The sequence below is a fragment of the Atractosteus spatula genome, chromosome 25 (genome assembly GCF_055471065.1).
Source record: "Atractosteus spatula isolate fAtrSpa1 chromosome 25, fAtrSpa1.hap1, whole genome shotgun sequence".
NCBI classification, from domain to species: domain Eukaryota; kingdom Metazoa; phylum Chordata; class Actinopteri; order Semionotiformes; family Lepisosteidae; genus Atractosteus; species Atractosteus spatula.
Window position 1 is genome coordinate 2,600,200 of NC_142730.1, and position 16,934 is coordinate 2,617,133.

The window sequence follows — 16,934 nt, forward strand, 5'->3', positions numbered from 1 at the left end:
AATCAAATACCACTGGCTGGTGGTTATTTCCAAATAGGATTAAATTAGGGGTATCTGTTTGTCATGCTTAATTTTACATTCATAGTCTCTTTATTTCCAGACACGTGCCGCTTCTGATTTCTATAAGAGTGTTTTTGTTTATCAATTCAATTTAGCAAATAAAACAAGGTTCTTCCCGCCGTTTTTCGTGCATTTTTTTTTATCATTCGCGGATTTATTTATTCCCCCGCCCCGACATGACGGCCGGCTCGCTTCTCGCGAAATCGTGAAAACCCATGAATGTGAGAGACCGGGCAACTTCGATCAGATCAGATAAGAACTGGAGAACGGCGCTAATCAATAACGCGCCGCGTGCCCCCTGTGATTTAAACGGCTCGGACAAGAGAGACTTGGCACCGAACCGGCTTCCCCTCAAGGAAATATCCAAATGTCTTTGAGAAAATTTACTGCATTTCCTTCACACAAAGGTCCCATTGCTGTTCAATAGCGAAAAAAAGGCTCCCCCTTTTTAAGCACAAAACGGGGTTCCTTAGATGCACTGTGCAAAGCTCAACTGGAAGATTTCGGATTTCTTTTTAAAACGTTTTAAAAACGGTGTTGTAATCTTCTCCATTAAAAAAAAAAACATCATTACACCCATCTCACACAGATACAACCCAAAAACTTTTGCAGAAGTTAGAACTTGACTGCCGGTAGGCTGGAAAACACCTAAAATTCTCCAAATTCGGTTATTATATCTGAAAAGTACCGAGACTTTAAATTACAGCTGGAATTTAATTTTAAAAATAATTTATTGCCGTGGGTCATTAGAACAGTCTGTGAATTCCTCATAGGTTGTTGAGGAAACAGGGAAGAGATTTTCAGCCTTTCTTTTCGCAAGACATTTGAAGTTCGCGAGTGAAGTTCCAGATGTTTTCTCCTTTTTTTTTTTAACGGAGTGGAATTACAGATATAGATAAATCATAAATCTGCTTGGACACGCTCCTCTGTATCAAATCGGTGTTCGTGACTCCTGGATGACGTCACTAAGAGGGTCTGAGACGCGAGTCACGAAGCGGCCGACCTGCAGCCCCGCCCTTCCCCAGCGGCTGCGCTTATAACTGTCTAGAGCCGGACAGGCAGCTAGCTCACCACTACAGGAGTTTACAAACCTCTGACCCAACGCAGCGCTGGAATTTGGAAACGAACGGATTTATTTTCCCCCGAAACAAGGCTAAAAGGTAAGAATCATTTTCTGGCAAATCTTCGCGCTGCTGCTATTAAACTGCTTCAAAGGTATAAAAACCAGTCTATGACTGTGACCGGATTATGAAGAGTTAGTTTGTCCAGAACTTAAGTTACTTTGGAGGCCTTTCGGCATAAAATAGGCATTTGTGCCTATAAAAGAGGCGCGTATTATAAAATTCAACTACAAAACGAGCCCTACATTCTATAAGTGTAGACGTAATCGACAAGTAAATATTGTGTTGTCACACGAAAAGACTGACGATCAAAAAGACGTTATTGCATTGCGATTTCTATCGATAACTTGCATAAGGAGACTAGAACATGTTGCCTTTCTTCTTTGATTAAAGGTTTATTAACCGAGTTGTCTATAAATTATTCCGGGAGATATGCCTTCATTCAGCACACTCAAAAGTTATCTTGACACTTTGAATAACCCACGTTTGCTCCTGGTTGGACTGAACGGCTTCATTAACTAAAGGGAAAAAGGGGGCGACTTTTTTTTTTTAAAGCTGTGAGGGATACCCGTCTTTTCGCAGATAAAAAACTGTCGGGTTGTGAAAGATCTTTAATTACTTTCGGCTCCAGCTTATCCGCGCGTCTCCCTCATTTGCAGACTCGCCGCGATGGAGATGTATCAGGCTGGATATTACTACGAAGACTTCAGATCGCAAGAAGTCCCATCCGGGTTCGACTGCGGATCTTATGGTGTGACAATCTATCGAATCGATTATTTTTCTGTGAGCACAGCAAACACCTAATTTGCACTTCTGCTGCTACAGCTCCCGTTTCCATTATTTACAATTCGAGCATTTTTTTCTGCTTCTTTTGCATCTGTGGCTGTTGACTAACATTTTGTGCCTAGGGTTATGCAGAATAATTATACAAAAGTTCGCCTTAAACAAAAATAATTGTACACAGGTCCAGTCACTTTAAGTTGGCGGCAATAAACGGGCGAGTCAAAACTGTTTCATTAAAAAAAAAGTTCCTGTCAGGTTTTATGATTTTCTAGTGTCTTTCCTAGTTAATGTCACAAGTTGCCCGTCCCCCGTATTACCCATTAGCCTTTGCGGCTGGGCAGCAGTCAGTTTTCAGGGGCTTGTTTGGATAACGCGCAAAATTTCCCAAAAGTTGACTTTCCTGAAACAGGCACCGCTAATCGCGCTTCCGGGCAGAGGAGACCTTGAGAGATCGGGTCATTTAGTTTGGGTGGGCTGCGTCCGGAAACGGTGGTCTTTTGTTTGACGTTTTAGCTAAAAGGGGATCTCGGCCGAAGCCCCCCCTTCCTAATCCTGTCCTGCAGATATCCGACACGCGCAGGCGGACGGTCATTTCTCCTCCTGTCCCTGTCCTATGCCATTTACTCCCGGACCGGCCGTTTCCTCACAGGGTCCGGCTATAATAGGACTTCCTATCCTGGGAACTTCAAATCCTGCCCTCTCCGCTGTCAGTGCGGAGAGTCAGATGTTCTGCAGTAACGGGCCGAGCTGCTTTGTAATTGTATTATTATTGTAAAAATACAATAATACAATTGCAGTAGCCCTGCTGATCTCCTTCGATGAATTAGGATAACATTAGGATAATGGGTACACCTATATTCTCCACGGAACACTTCCTAGAGACAACAGCACGCTATCTTTATTATCTCGATCATAGCTTGAAATATTTATTGCAGTGACGCTACGCAGGGATGTGAAAAATACATTTTCAAATCAGATCGAGAGCAAGCGAACTGAATTTCTGGAGGTTAGACGTGGGGTCAGGAAGATAACTCGTGTGGTGTGCAAAAGAAAAAGTGTCCTGATTTTGGCAGAGGGGGACGCGGGCGATTTGCGGGCGCAGGACCAGCTCTAACAAACGTGTATGTGTGTTCCCAGATGCCAGCGGAGACGATCTGTCTTTCATGGTGGACAGCGCCGTGACGGGACACCAGAGCTTCCCCGAGGTGTACGACGACTTGCCGAAGGAGTTCGGGCTCTACAGCTCCAAAGGTAACTTAACCCGTCCGTGCCCAGAGCATACTGCGGGTTTCTCGGTACAGGTACCCCGATTTTAATACGAACGGCGAATGGGTTCAAGTCCTCTGAAACGTTAGATTCCCAATTGTTTTGCGTGTGTGCAGAAATCAGATGGAACCTTTCTTTTTCTTCAGCGGGCTACGGCGAGTCCGGACTGTTCGATCTGGACTGCTACTCCGACCAGCAGTACTGGACAGCGCACACAAATGGTGAGTTAGGAACACAAAAACCCACTTCAGATTCCCTTTCGGGCGGTGCAAAACGTCCTCTGAGCAGAGGAGCAGCAACGGGAGAAACAGCAGCTCTAGCGTGGAGGTTTCCATCTGTGCTCCTGAAGGATCTTCAAGCATTCAGTAGTAACAGGAACGGTGACCAGTGAGACCAATAACTGACTCAGTTAAGTATAGGAGAGATGAACTGGAAAGAGAAGCAAGCGTCACTCAGGCTCAGACTTTGGAATGTCCTACTTTCAAGTCAGAAATGCACAGTATGTGGTGAAGAATTGAAGCTTATTTATAAAAGAGAAGGGTCAGCACTCCATTGGTCAACACCGCTGCCTCGCAGCTCTGGGGTCCTGGGTTGAATTCCAGACCTGGGATTGCTGTCTGTGTGGAGTTTGCATGTTCTCCCTGTGGTCATATGGGTTTCCTCCCACAGTCCCAAGGACATGCTGGTTTTACAGCAGTATGACAAATGGCTTCTGGGGAAATTGTCCCTAGGTGCGAGTGTGTGTCTGTGTGTGTGACTGGTACCCAGTCCAGGGAGCACCCTGCCTTGTGCCCACGGTTTGCAAGAAGGGGTGAGATAATGGAGGGATGGCTAAAAGAGAAAAGAGAGCAATGTCCTCTGCCTGTTGGTGGCCATAGTGGTGAATATGGAAGACAGTGATGGCTCTCTAGGGATCCAGAGCGCAGTCAAGTAGGGGTTTCTGTGTAGTGAACTCGGGGCTGATTGTGAAAGCTCGGGGGTAGCACCGACTGCAGCAGCCCATCACAGTGAATTAATGGGGAAACAGCACGGTAGCATACTGTAGGACACACACCCAGGAAAGGCCAAGCCAGTGCAGGGGAGAAATACAGGGGAGGAGTCCATGGCACAGTACAACTACTGTAAATTGGAACTATATGCAGTCACAGTAATACTTCCTGCATCATTCCAGACTGTATTCAACACCTTTTCAAACAGTGCTCTGATAGTGTGTGTGCGGGGGAGGGGGGGGGGGGGCAGATAGACAAAGCAGCACCAAGATGAAGGCCACTTGTGTAGACTCACCTTCTTATCACCGTGGCGACCAACCTGACCGTTTCCATTTCAGGAGGCAGCGGGACTGCAGTAGACCCTGCTCAGGGGGTGTACCAGGAGCCCAGTCACTCGGGACAGAGCTATCAGACTCTGCTCCCGGTAGGGCGCCTGGCTCCGAGGGACGAGAACAGCGCTTCCGCCGTCGACGGCCAGAATCACTATCTGCCTCTAACGCAAGAGCCCCAGCCGGCAGGGGGCAGCGCAGTCAGCCTGGAGCACCTCGGTAAGAGAATCCGACGTTCGCTCATCTACTCAAACTAGACCCAAGCATTTCCTTTCTTCGTTGAGTTAACAAGCTGCTGCCCACAGGAGTGCCGTGATAACGCGCTGTTGTTGAGCAACTTCATCTGCAGTTCTCTTGCAACGGCGAGAGATCTGACATCTTAAATAGCGTTGTTTTTTTTCCCCCAAAAGTCTGTCTTCCGTGTTAAATTAAGACACCTTGCTCACAAATCCTGAAGGCGCCGTGGTTTTCGGGAAGCAGACCCGCACCCCCGCACATTACGGCCCGGAAATGCCTGTACCCACTAAGCATTTTTTTCCCCCAAAACATTTTCTACACTCTTCAGAAAACAAAAATAATAAAATCCAGATCTAGCTTTTGTAGCGTTTCACGAACGGTCCCCTCTCTCGACATCCGCAGGTTGTCCAGATCCAAGCTACGCGCACGGCGGCCTGGTTTTCAAATCCGAACCCCAGGACCCCCCTCGGCATTGGAGCGATTTTATCCCTCCCAGCAGCGGCCGGCCCCTGAGGGAGTACGCCTCGCCCCCCGCCCTCCCCGCCGAGCGCTGCTGCCACCGTGTGGCCAAACACCGAACGCCAAGACAAGCCTCTCAGAGGTCTGGGACCGAAACTCGCCAGGCAGCGGGAATCGTAGCTTATACCGGTGAGTGTCGCTCCGAAACTAGCGGACAACCCAGCTGTACTAGATGAGAAATCTTCCTAGTCCACCTGTCAGGTGTGAGACTTAATTAAACTCTTTTTCTAAGAATTTAGTGATCAGAGTAATCGTGCTAAGAAATGCACTTTTTATATTCCAGTTAATCTTTCACTTCAAGGGCTTAATAAAATGAGTCCCAATTAATCAAGTTATTAGTTTAATTAGGGTTCAGCTAAGTAATAGCATAACTGGAGAAAGTCAGCAGATTTGGACGGGTACATTCTATATTAATTACATTTTGAATTATATATATTCAGGTGAATTAATATAACCTTTCCATAACGTGACCAGTTCTTAAGCAGTTGGAGAAACCTGGTTGCTTGAAACAATATCCAAGTACCTTGAAATCAGGGGGCTTTTCTAGAGCTGCGCTTTTTGTAAAAAAAGAGTCAAGCAGCAACATTAAGCAATAATGTCAATTCAGATGTATGTGTTAATGTAGTTCAGGGGCCTGTTGAAAACCCTCACCACTGACAGTCACTGTTATACCAGAGTGCAGTATGCAATAGATGCAATAGCTAAGCCCTCAATTTGTACACAAGAGTCTCACTTGTAGGATATGGTGTAACATTGTTGTTTCCAAGCCCCTACACGCTGATCTAAATTACATACCCAAAGCTGTAGTGTGAGGATATATTTGCATATTATTTAAAGCCATATATTATTAAAAATAAACAACTCTCACATCCCGTCTTCCACAGACAATTATGGGAGACACTGCTGGAACTTGCCTTTCTTTCAACAGCAAATGTGCCAACAGAAATGATTTTTTTTTCTATCTCACAATATTCTACTTTTCTAAGCCTTTACATGTAACTCTGGAAGCTAAAATGCGGTCTCATGAAAGTTACTTGTCACATCGCAGGCTCTGGGCCCATGCAGCTCTGGCAGTTCCTGCTGGAACTTCTCCTGGATGAGTCGTGTCAGAGTTTCATCAGCTGGACAGGAGACGGCTGGGAGTTCAAGCTCTCCGACCCTACAGAGGTGAGACAGCTGGGTGAACACGCATGTTTGTATCTCAGGGCAGCCAGAGACACAAACACACACACACACACACACACCAGGGCCAGTTTTCCCAGAAGCCAATTCACCTACCAGCATGTCTTCGCACTATGGAGGGAAACTGGAGAACCTAAATGGAAACACAATGGGAACATGCAAACTCCACACAGACAGCATGCTTGATATATCATGACCATTTTAGAGGGGAACTGCAGACCCAGTTTCTCAGACCTGTTATGAAATCTCGGTAACAAATTAATAGACGGTATAGCAAAAATTTAACAAAGTTCCAAATTAAGCACAAAATCGTGAACTTTGTGAAAGTATCGTAGAGTTGCCATGTTGTTGCATACCCCTGGTCTCATCATAGGTGATAGCAAGAGCTTGCATGTATCTTCAGGTAAAATCGGCCCTCCCTGCTCACTCTCCATAATGACTGATGTACATATGTAAATGTAAAAAACTGATGTACAAGTAAATAAATATGGGCTGGGCAACAGACATGTTCCAACGTGAACTGCATGCAGAGTTAGCAAGTAGTATTTGTTGGCAAAACTGTCTCAATGATGAGAGCAATATTTCTATCGGATTTACAAGGATCTATTCACAAGCCTGCTTGTTTACAATGTAACAGGGACGCTTTACCTCACTGGTATTATTATTATTATTATTATTATTATTATTATTATTATTATTGTGCGACGCCGTGCTCGCCATAGCTAACGTACTCCGTCCCTCCTCCGTGCCAGGTTGCCAGACGCTGGGGTCGGTGCAAGAACAAGCCCAAGATGAACTACGAGAAGCTGAGCCGGGGCCTGCGGTACTACTACCACAAGAACATCATCCACAAGACCGGCGGCAAGCGCTACGTGTACCGCTTCGTCTGCGACGTGCAGGGCATGCTGGGCAAGACGGCGGAGGAGCTGCACGCCAGCCTCAACGTGGCGCCCAAGGCGGCTCCGTCCCTGCCGATGTACGAAGAGCTGCCTCCCTTTGGAAACTGATGAAGGGTTTTTTTTTTGTTTGTTTGTTTTTAACGCCCTCGCGTCCCCAACCTCCACCATTCGCCCGCGCCGGTTCTGAAGCTACCTCCGGGACGGCACCGCAGTGCGGACATTCACCCACGGCCCGTCTCCTCCTTCTCGGAATCTGGCATCGGGCTTTTGGAAACGCTTTGACTCGGTATTTCAACGAGGCATGCTCCTTTTCGCGCTGAGACTGTCACCCGAAGGGTCTGTGTCGCTTGGGGACGAGTCGGGCTCTGGAATTGGGAATCCTCTGATCCAGACTACACATGACGCACCCGGGACAGGCAGCAAAGAACTGATGGTGTCGCGAGAGGGGGAAAGACATGTCGGAGCTCAGAGCGGTCGAAAGCGAATGTCTGATCATCTGTACCCAGCAGCACAATGAGTTCCGGCACGTCCTGGTGTGCAATGATCTTACTGTAGCCCCCTGAAAAGGTCTTGAGTATAATACACGTTCTGGAGCACGTGATCCGGGTATTTCGAGTACAGCGATCGTGCGCTGGGATGGTCGATCGTGTTTTAGCACCGCCTTAACAGGTGAAGCTGGAATGCACAATGGACAGGTCCGGTTTTTTTTTTCTCTCTCTCTCTCATTTACAGGGCTGAAACACTCTGTAACAAAGCGGAAGGACTTTGTACATGAAGTATGGTTGTAAATAAATTGAGTTTTTTTTATATATCCCGGCTGTGGTTTTCATGTGAAATGAGAGTGAGGGAATGGATGGGGTCGGTCACAGTTAATATTAATAATATTAATAACAATAACAATAACAATAATAATAATAATAGTAATAATAATTACTTACACTCACGTAGCGCCTTTCTGGACACTCCACTCAAAGCACTTTACAGGTAATGAGGACTCCCCTCCACCCCCACCAGTGTGCAGCCCCACCTGGATGATGCTCCAGTCCGCTCCCCACACACCAGCTCTCAGTGGGGAGGAGAGCAGAGTGATGAAGCCAGTTCAGAGAGGGGGATTATTAGGGAGGCCATGACTGGTAAAGGCCAGGGGATTTTTAATCCCACAGAGAGTCAGAACCTCGGTTTTAAATCTTATCCGAAGGACGGCTCCTTTTTACAGTACAGTGTCCCCGTCACTATCCTGGGGTCTTAGGACCCACACAGACCCACACAGGTGAGCGCCCCCTGCTGGCCCCACTGTTGTGGGAAATTCTTCATCAGAGGAGCAGGACAGTCTTGTGCAGGTTCAGTTTTATTGAGCTCAACAGGCTCTTGCTCTCTAGTGGTTAGGAAAATGGTTGCAGGATATTCGTGATAATTCTTCTCCAGCGATACTCAAGTAGTCTCATTAGTATTTGTTCCAAACACAGAAGTGACAACTGGGAAAAAAAAACATGCAAAGTAAAATTGCAACAGTTAAACAGAACAAATAAGAGGAAAGATAATGGCGGGTGAATGAAAGATTGATTGCAATGAAACCCACACAACACCCGCCAGGGGTGACACGTGCAGAGAATATCCGAGCTGAGCCCCGGCTCACGTGTTGGAGGACATGCAGTAGACCTCAGACTTCCTCCGGCGTTTCAAAAAGGGAGAAGCGAAACTTGCAGAGTGTGTCCTGGCTTGGGAAAAGTGAAGTTCGGAAATAAAACCCAGAATGCGATGTGTTTGTAAACAGGGAAATGAAAGTCACCGAATTAAGAGCACAGGCTCCTCTTTGGCTGACTGTGTCCTTTCGACTCGTGTAGAAAATTGTAATGTTAAAAGCATCAAGCATTACATGCTTTGCGTGTAATGAACGAATATTAATTAAGAACCTCCCCTCTATGAATGTATTTCTCTAACTTAATTTGCAATAGACTCTACGTTAGCGTATGAAGTATTTTCAAATCTCACTTAACTATGAAGCGCCTAGATTGTCCCTGTCCCACACACTGGAAGGTGTTATAAGTTATGCTTTTTTCTACTGTGACTCGTGGTGTAAAGTTTCGGTTTTAAATAGGCGCAGGCGCAGAACCTGTTTTTTCTTTTTTTTTAAAAAATTCACAACTGACAGTGCGCGGAAATCTGCGAAGCTTGCACATTTTTTTAAAGAACCAGAAAATGTCGAAATCCGTTAAAGACCACATTCTGGAAACGCTGGAAGACCTGGAGGAGAAGGACCTGAAGAAATTTAAGAACAAGCTGTGTGACCGTGAAGGGGAGCCGAAGGTTCCCCGAGGTCGCGTCCAGAAGGCAGACGCTATCGACCTGGTGAACTTGCTGGTCAGCTACTTCACGGAGCGCGGGGCTGCAGAAGTAGCGATCGAGGTGTTGCGCGCAATTAACCTCAACCAAGAAGCGGACGAACTGAAAGCAAAATTTTAAGGAGGTGAGGTAAAGGTACGAATCTGGGGAATGTGAATTTTCCGTGTGAATTTGGCGCCTTGGTTTCCTGAACTTGACTTTTTTGTTGTTGTTGTTGCTGTTTCACTTTCGTTCTCTTCGCTTTTCCAAAATAATTAAAAAATAATACTAATTCGATTGGCAAAATCATGACATTCAAGGGCAGAAGAGAGAGCTGCGGTGATTGTGCCTTCGATGCTTCGGGGTCCCGTCTCAGATTGATCACGTTTATCCTCACGTCGCCTTTGCTATGTTTTCGTGAAGAGGAAATGGCAGTAAATTGCATCAGTTAATACGGCGGTTTAGCCGGATAAAAACGATTAATGCGAGTTTTCGCAATGTTATTGGTGTAGTTTGTGGTTTTGGCTCATCTGGAGATCTTCATATCACTTTTTTGGGGGGGGGGGTGTTCAGTAATTTCACCGAATAAAATGACACGGCCAAGACAGGGACTAGAAAGCGGAAATAACGCCAATTAAACGATTTTTTTAAAGTAAAACTTTCAAAGCAGGATTCCGTTTTCCAAACTGTGTTCCATCTCTGATCTTGATGTTCTCACCCACTTGCTTTAGACGAAAAAAAGCCACACCTGCACCGAAAATGTAAATAGTTATCTCAATTTTTAACAACGCTTCCTCTTCACAGTCTGTGCGGGCTAAATACTGTATAATAGGGTGGAGAACCCCTCTTCTGTGGCTTGTGCCGTCCGGACGGTTTATTGAGAACCTCACAGCTTCGACGAGTCCACTTGCTCGTCTTTAATATATTGTGAGACCCAGGAGAATAATTAACCCTCTACTGTCAATGTGGCTGTCAATCCTGATCCGAGGAGAACCATTGCGCCCCCGTTTTAGCTCCAACCCTGTTTTAAATCGCAGGCAATTCGATCGAGTTCGATCGTCTGTTTTAGGTGGCTTTTTAATTATTTTTTTGTCAGCGTTTAAAAACCTTTGGGGTTTGCGATTTGCACCAACCTCGTGCAAAATCCTAAAATAAAGCAGTCATCCCCAGCCATGTCTCCTTAGAGAGAATTGATCATGAGCGCTTTTAAATATTTAACTAATGCACCCACCTAATCATCAACTAAAATAGATCATTTGGAAAATAACAAATGAAAGAGTATTCGGTTTTTAACAATGGGAAGAATGATGTCTTTATAGATTCATTTCTTCCACCTGAGATTCTTAGTAAGTTAACGAAAACAAATAGCTATTACCCATTCACATGGGTGAAAAAAATTATCTGGAAACAGTCATAGTCCCAGCGACATTACCTTTTCAAACGAACCCTATGCGCTGTGATTTGCTACAATTAGCTTGTATTTGCCTATTGCTCTCCTTTCAGAATCAAATGTCTGACATCGAATTTGCTTAACTCTATCTGTTTAACTCGTATAGGTCCCGGTCAACTGGCATGTTCATTATTCGGCGGGTCATTAATACGCAATGCCAAAGGCTTACTGGGTGAAAGATGAGGCTAACTTTCAAAATCGACGGCAGCGTGAGAGTTGTTTCTCACTTCGATTTCTTGCATTTTCAGGTGGAGCTGCTCCGGATCCGTCTTCGCTAACCAACGCACACTCCGCGACTTCCGGAAGAAAGCACATGGGCATTCCTTTTCCTGAAAAAAAAAACATGGAGCATGGACATGGTGTATGAAGGACAGCCGATTTTTCTCAAGTCGGCGTGAGAACACAGCTCGAAGCGGTTTGAATAAAGTTTATTTCGTCACTCAAGGTCAACATTCAGTACCGCTTCACTGTTCTCTACAGCAATATCCCCAAGGGTATAGAAGAAAATGGGGGAAAAAACGTCAAAGCAGGGATGTGTATCATGGTGGAAACAGACATCTCAAGGGGAAATCACAGAGGTTCCCAGTATCCCTCCCCGAATACGAGCAATGAAAATCAGCTATGTGCAATATTCGTTTTGCATTGAGATGAGAACAGCCTGTCAGTAATCTGTAATCATTCCTGACGCCATTTCCCTTCGACTGTCATTTTTCCTATAAACGTTATAAATACGATACATAACCCTCCCCCTGTCCCTTGCATCCCCCCTCCTCGACATGTACTGTGAATGAATCAACCCGATATGTTTGTCATCAGCGCGTAAATTGTGCCCTGTCAGTGTCCCGGCTCAATAAACCTTTTGAATGCGCTTCGCTCTGGGTGTTGTTATTCCTAGTGAGGTTGCATTAGCACACCGTATAACATTTTTATAGTACTGCGAGTCCAAGCAACGGCATGTCTGTCGGGGGGGGAAAAACCACCTACTTTAACATGAACTTCTTTTCAATTTCACAATTTCTGTTACCCGTGATTCCGTGCAAGGACGGATAAAAAACCAAGTATCATCGAGATACTCAATCAGAGAAAAACTCCTTTCTACTCTCCGCTTCCACTGAATCAGGCTCAAAGATACTTAAGGCTCCACACCACGGCGTACATCTGATGCGGATGTAGGCTGAGCCTGTTTATTCGGGAAACTGCCAATTACTACTGCGAAATAAAGTGTTGTTGTTTTCTTCCCTACACTCACTTCAGCTTGTCTCCGTCCTCCCTGAATGGAACTGGCAAGCCTACCGCATTCCAAGCTCCGTCAGAAAAGAAAATGGAAGAGGAATGTCGGTGAGGTGCAATTATATGCACAAGGTCGAAGAAAAGCTACAGGAGTGCCTATGTCTTGTCCTGCACGAACCCGAAAGATCGAAGCGTCGTTACTAATAAAATAAGACAGGATGATTCAGTCTAGGAACGCAACATCGCATCACAAAAGAAAATGCTTTACCCCAGAGCGAACTGAACTGTGGTACTTTAGCTGTCTGCTTCACAACATGTATGGTCACTTGCCTTGTTAAGCGCCTTGGGGCAAGCTTGTTGTGAAAGGCGCTATATAGAAATAAATTGAATTGCCTCGCCTTAGCTCGTAGCTGAACCCGGGCTCTTTGCCTTGCTCATCAGATCCAAGTCTCTCTCTCTCCCCCAGGCCTTGGCGCGGTCATGTAAACCCGATTCTCACTTATTTTCTTAAAGGCTAAACCGTGTTCAGACGAGCGCTCTGTTTTTAAAAAGGACGGAAGATGAACACAAGCAGACGGCTCGGCTCGATGTGTTTTCATAACACAATCCGTCCACACGGAGTGAAGCTGCGTACTGTATCCGCAAGGACCTTGCCTCTGACGGTTTGAGTTGATTAGTAACAGCCTATTAATTTGCATGTGTTTTTTTTTTTGAGAGAGACGCGGGTCTGTTTAAGTTATAACCTCACGCTCCACGAGAGACCGAAAACGAAAGAAATAATCAGAGCGAGAGAAGAGAGAGAGAGAGAGCCATCTGTAGTTTGAAACCCCTCCACATTAACGCCTCTGCTGTAAGTGAAGACTGCCAACGAGCATTGTCCGTACATTTGCGCCCAACGGCTGACACAAAATGCCCAAAACCATCAAAGACCGCATCATAGACGCCCTGGAAGACATCGGGAATTCCAAACTGAAGAGATTTAAGGCTAAGCTGTGCGACGGCCAGGACCGCAGAGTACGCCGCGGAGCGATTGAAAACGCCGACGAGATTGATCTGGCTGACAAACTGATCAGCGCGTACACGGAGAAGACGGCGGTGAATATCACGATCGATCTCCTGCGCGCCATTGACGAGAACCAGGCGGCCGCAGATCTGCAGAACAGCACGAAGGAATGTGAGTCTAGAGACCCACGGGAGGCGTCCTAAAGCCATACTTCCCTGTATCATATATATTTCATATGATTAAATATAAAGTAATTAATAACTGTAGGGTAGTAAGTCAAGTCTGGCCGCCAGCTCAACAGCCTAAATACATTACAACTATAAGATTTGTAACGGAAATTAAACTACGAATAGGAAAACAGATACGCCGTATTGAAGTTTCTCTTAACTTTAAATAAGGGTTAGGGTTCATTAAGTTCAAGATTTACTTTTCTTGCTTTCTTAATATAGATTTTCCGGTGAGAATGGAAGAGTTGAGTTTTTTCAAGTTGCTGGATGCGATAAAAAGCGAAAACAATGAAATGATAACCCCCTTTAGATAATAGAATATATCATATACATTAAGTGCTAACGATGGCGTTTTTGCCCTTGTTGTTTTGACATATTTTAATCGACCCGTGTGCGTCATGCGTTACTAAGGGCAAATTTACAATGGATTTACTTTGGGATTTTGAGAAGGAACTGGCGGAAAAAAAATGTCGTCGTTTCCCGAAGTTAACTGGGAACACAATCATATCCCACATCTTCAATTTAGTGTTGTGTTTATGTAGTGCGGTCACCGCTACATAACCGCTACATAACAAAGACATGAGTCACCCAGTCACTATTCCGTTATTTCCCAACTACTATGCTATCGTTATGGTAAAATACATTCCACTAATTTGAAGAACTACTGTAGTTTGTCATTTACACTTTTTTTTTCACCTGAGCGAGAGGGAATAAATTGTGCTTCACACCTGAAGAAGGCTCCACGGCCGAAACGTTGTGTTCTCTTTCTTCTTTTTTTCAGCATGGAATAAACCTATTACTTGTTCCTTTGCAGCCTACGCATGCTGACGCAGCTACCCACCTAAATTGTGTTTTGCTTGGCTGTCAGGGCAGATCTGATATCTGAAAGTCTCGGCGACATGTTACACTTGTTCTGTTGCTAAACATTCCTGAAAACCGCTGGATGGCTGACTGTCTTTCATGTTTGAGCAGGACGTGTTTTATTTTCGTTCTGTTTTTCATCCTTCTCGCCCCACTGCTGTTGGATAATGAACTTTTTTTTTTAAAAGTTCACCGCGGTGGGCTTTGGCGGCTGTACATAACGTCATGCGATGTCACGTGTCATTTGCCAAACCGCTTTAAACCATATGGTGTCTCGGGAAGCCGGAGTCTATACCCGGCAAGCAACGAGCGCAAGGCAAGGTACACCCTGGGCGGGACGCCAGTCCACCGCAGGGCAACTTAGAATAATATTATAATATTATAGAATATATTAATCAAAATAACGAGTCGGGGCGGCACGGTGACGCAGGGGTTAGCTTTGCTGCTTCCTGGTGTCCTACCTGCGCGGAATTTGGATGTTGGCGGAGGTTTTCTCCCTCAGTCCAAGACTTGCTGGAAGGTTAGACCGCTTCTTGGCCCTTTGGCTAAGATCAAATGTGCTTTCTGCGGGGCTAACTGACTTCCGGGAAAACTGGCCCTGGTGTGGGTGTGCGTCTGCATCTGCACGTCCTGCGATTCGCTAGCGTCCTGCCCGGGCTGTATCAAGCCTTGCTCCACAGTGCTCGCCGGGACCCGACCCGCGGTTAGAAATTGCGTGAATTGAGCCTGTTCCACAGCTGCAGCAGGACGGACAGGCCACTGGTCTGGCCCGCTAGCTAGATAGCTCCGTCTCACCGCCGTGTCCTCGCCATTTTTCAGTGATGGGAGAGGCGTCTACCGGGAAGCCACCCGCAGGGGCAGCGGCAGCGGCAGGAGGGCGCTACATGAAGGACGGTGAGATCTGAACCCCAGGAAGGCGGAGAGGGGTGCGAGATTCATACCCTATCACCCCAGGACACACGGAGACAGCGGTGTTAAAAGCTAAGACTGCTAAAAAACCTAAAAACAACGAGTGAACTAAACATACAAATACCTCTCCACAAACACGATATTTTGTATTCAAAGTTTTATTACTACTACTACTACTACTACCACAAGTTTACTAGGTGTTACTTCCACTGGGAGGCCCAGTAAAACTATCGAATATCTTTTTCTGATATTGCAGAGGTCGCTATTCCTTCCTAAGTTCGCAGCTGACCCAAGGCCTATTTTGAAATAATTTTTAACCACATATTTAGGCACCAAGACACGCGAGCTAAAATACTGCCGTCATGAAGTATTTGTTGTTGTTTTTTTTTAAAAACACGTTTCTTTTTTGCGTCAACAGGAGTCCATTTTGTGGACAGACACCGGTCCGCCCTCATCCAGCGGGTCACCATGGTGGCGCCGATCCTGGACGCCCTCCTGACCAAGAAATACGTCAGTCAGGAAGAGTACAGCTCAATCCTGGAAGAACGCACCCCCTCCAGGCGCATGAGGGCGCTCCTCGCCGGCCCCATGGTGACCTGCGGTAAAAGGGGGCAAGATGAGCTCTGTAGGATTTTGGAGCAGGAGCAGCGCATTCTAATGGAGGACCTGATGGGACAGTAATGCCGAATCGTCGGCCTGGATCACCCGCGGACTCGGGGCCACTGCTATCGTCTCGCTCGATTGTTCCGGTCTGAAAGTACAGATCAGAAACCTGACGAATGATTGAACTGCTGAAACAGAATGGGCGTTGGCACGTACAGTAGCTGCCAGGGCATTATGAAAGCAGTTCAAATCCAAGGGAAATGATCTGTAGTCTTCTACACATGCGGTAATGACCCTGCTCAGACTAATGTGTGTGTGTACGCGTACTTCGAAAAATGGCTTTCTATTAAAAAAAAATAATAATAATAATGATAATGTCAATGTCTTTATCGGTCTTCACGAGCTGGTGAATCCCATCCTGAAGGACACCAGTGGGTGATACGTCCGGATAAAAACAAAACAAAACAAAACACTGCTTTCTCAGTGGGTTAGTTTAAACAGGGCTTAAAACCCTGAATCGAATGAGAGTTTAACTAGGCCCTTTACTTTCAGTTTCATCACATACAGTATATTTTTTTCCTAAACTTGAGAACATGCTCAGAATTTGAGATTTGTAAGAAACGCTAGGCCTCATGCATCCATTAATAAAGACGGGGGTATTCCGCTGTAAAAGTGACTGCACATCTGCTACACCCTGCTGGGTGAATCTGTCTACCAACACCGAATCACGACAGCAGTTACTTACAGGCGGTTTCACTGTTATTTCGTTCATGGACAAACTCTTAAAACCGTTAAACATGCGTGCTCCTTCCTAAAAAAAATTAGGTGCACGTCGCTTTCAATTGGTTGTGATTTCATGAACTGTCTTCAGCAGAAGAGCAGGATTAATGAAAGGTTTTCCTATAAAAGTGTGGTAAAATGTAACTAAATGTAGCCAGACTGTA

The 16,934-nt window shown here is 45.7% G+C and overlaps 2 protein-coding genes across 2 annotated transcripts; both read left to right on the top strand.

Annotated features, from left to right (window-relative positions):
- Nucleotides 1-1,844: 1,844 nt before the first annotated feature.
- On the top strand, nucleotides 1,845-7,493 carry etsrp (ETS1-related protein). Its single transcript, XM_088905838.1, has 7 exons — nucleotides 1,845-1,932; nucleotides 3,102-3,215; nucleotides 3,377-3,451; nucleotides 4,558-4,767; nucleotides 5,188-5,433; nucleotides 6,353-6,471; nucleotides 7,239-7,493. Exons 1-7 carry the CDS (start codon nucleotides 1,851-1,853, stop codon nucleotides 7,491-7,493), a joined length of 1,101 nt encoding a protein of 366 aa, XP_088761964.1. The 5' UTR covers nucleotides 1,845-1,850.
- Nucleotides 7,494-9,531: 2,038 nt separating this feature from the next.
- LOC148815051 (apoptosis-associated speck-like protein containing a CARD) lies at nucleotides 9,532-16,922 on the top strand. The gene is made up of 4 exons (XM_088905813.1): nucleotides 9,532-9,846; nucleotides 13,292-13,561; nucleotides 15,298-15,372; nucleotides 15,806-16,922. Exons 1-4 carry the CDS (start codon nucleotides 9,585-9,587, stop codon nucleotides 16,066-16,068), a joined length of 870 nt encoding a protein of 289 aa, XP_088761939.1. The 5' UTR covers nucleotides 9,532-9,584; the 3' UTR covers nucleotides 16,069-16,922.
- Nucleotides 16,923-16,934: the final 12 nt, after the last annotated feature.

Bases quoted from the DNA above. Each gene is read 5' to 3' on its own strand.
- LOC148815051 (XM_088905813.1), top strand. From the start codon at position 9,585: ATGTCGAAATCCGTTAAAGACCACATTCTGGAAACGCTGGAAGACCTG. The intron at 9,847-13,291 runs AAGGAGGTGAGG...CCAACGGCTGAC, and splicing joins CGAACTGAAAGCAAAATTTT to ACAAAATGCCCAAAACCATC. The intron at 15,373-15,805 runs GTGAGATCTGAA...TTGCGTCAACAG, and splicing joins AGGGCGCTACATGAAGGACG to GAGTCCATTTTGTGGACAGA.
- etsrp (XM_088905838.1), top strand. From the start codon at position 1,851: ATGGAGATGTATCAGGCTGGATATTACTACGAAGACTTCAGATCGCAA. The intron at 1,933-3,101 runs GTGTGACAATCT...GTGTGTTCCCAG, and splicing joins GTTCGACTGCGGATCTTATG to ATGCCAGCGGAGACGATCTG. The intron at 4,768-5,187 runs GTAAGAGAATCC...CGACATCCGCAG, and splicing joins AGTCAGCCTGGAGCACCTCG to GTTGTCCAGATCCAAGCTAC.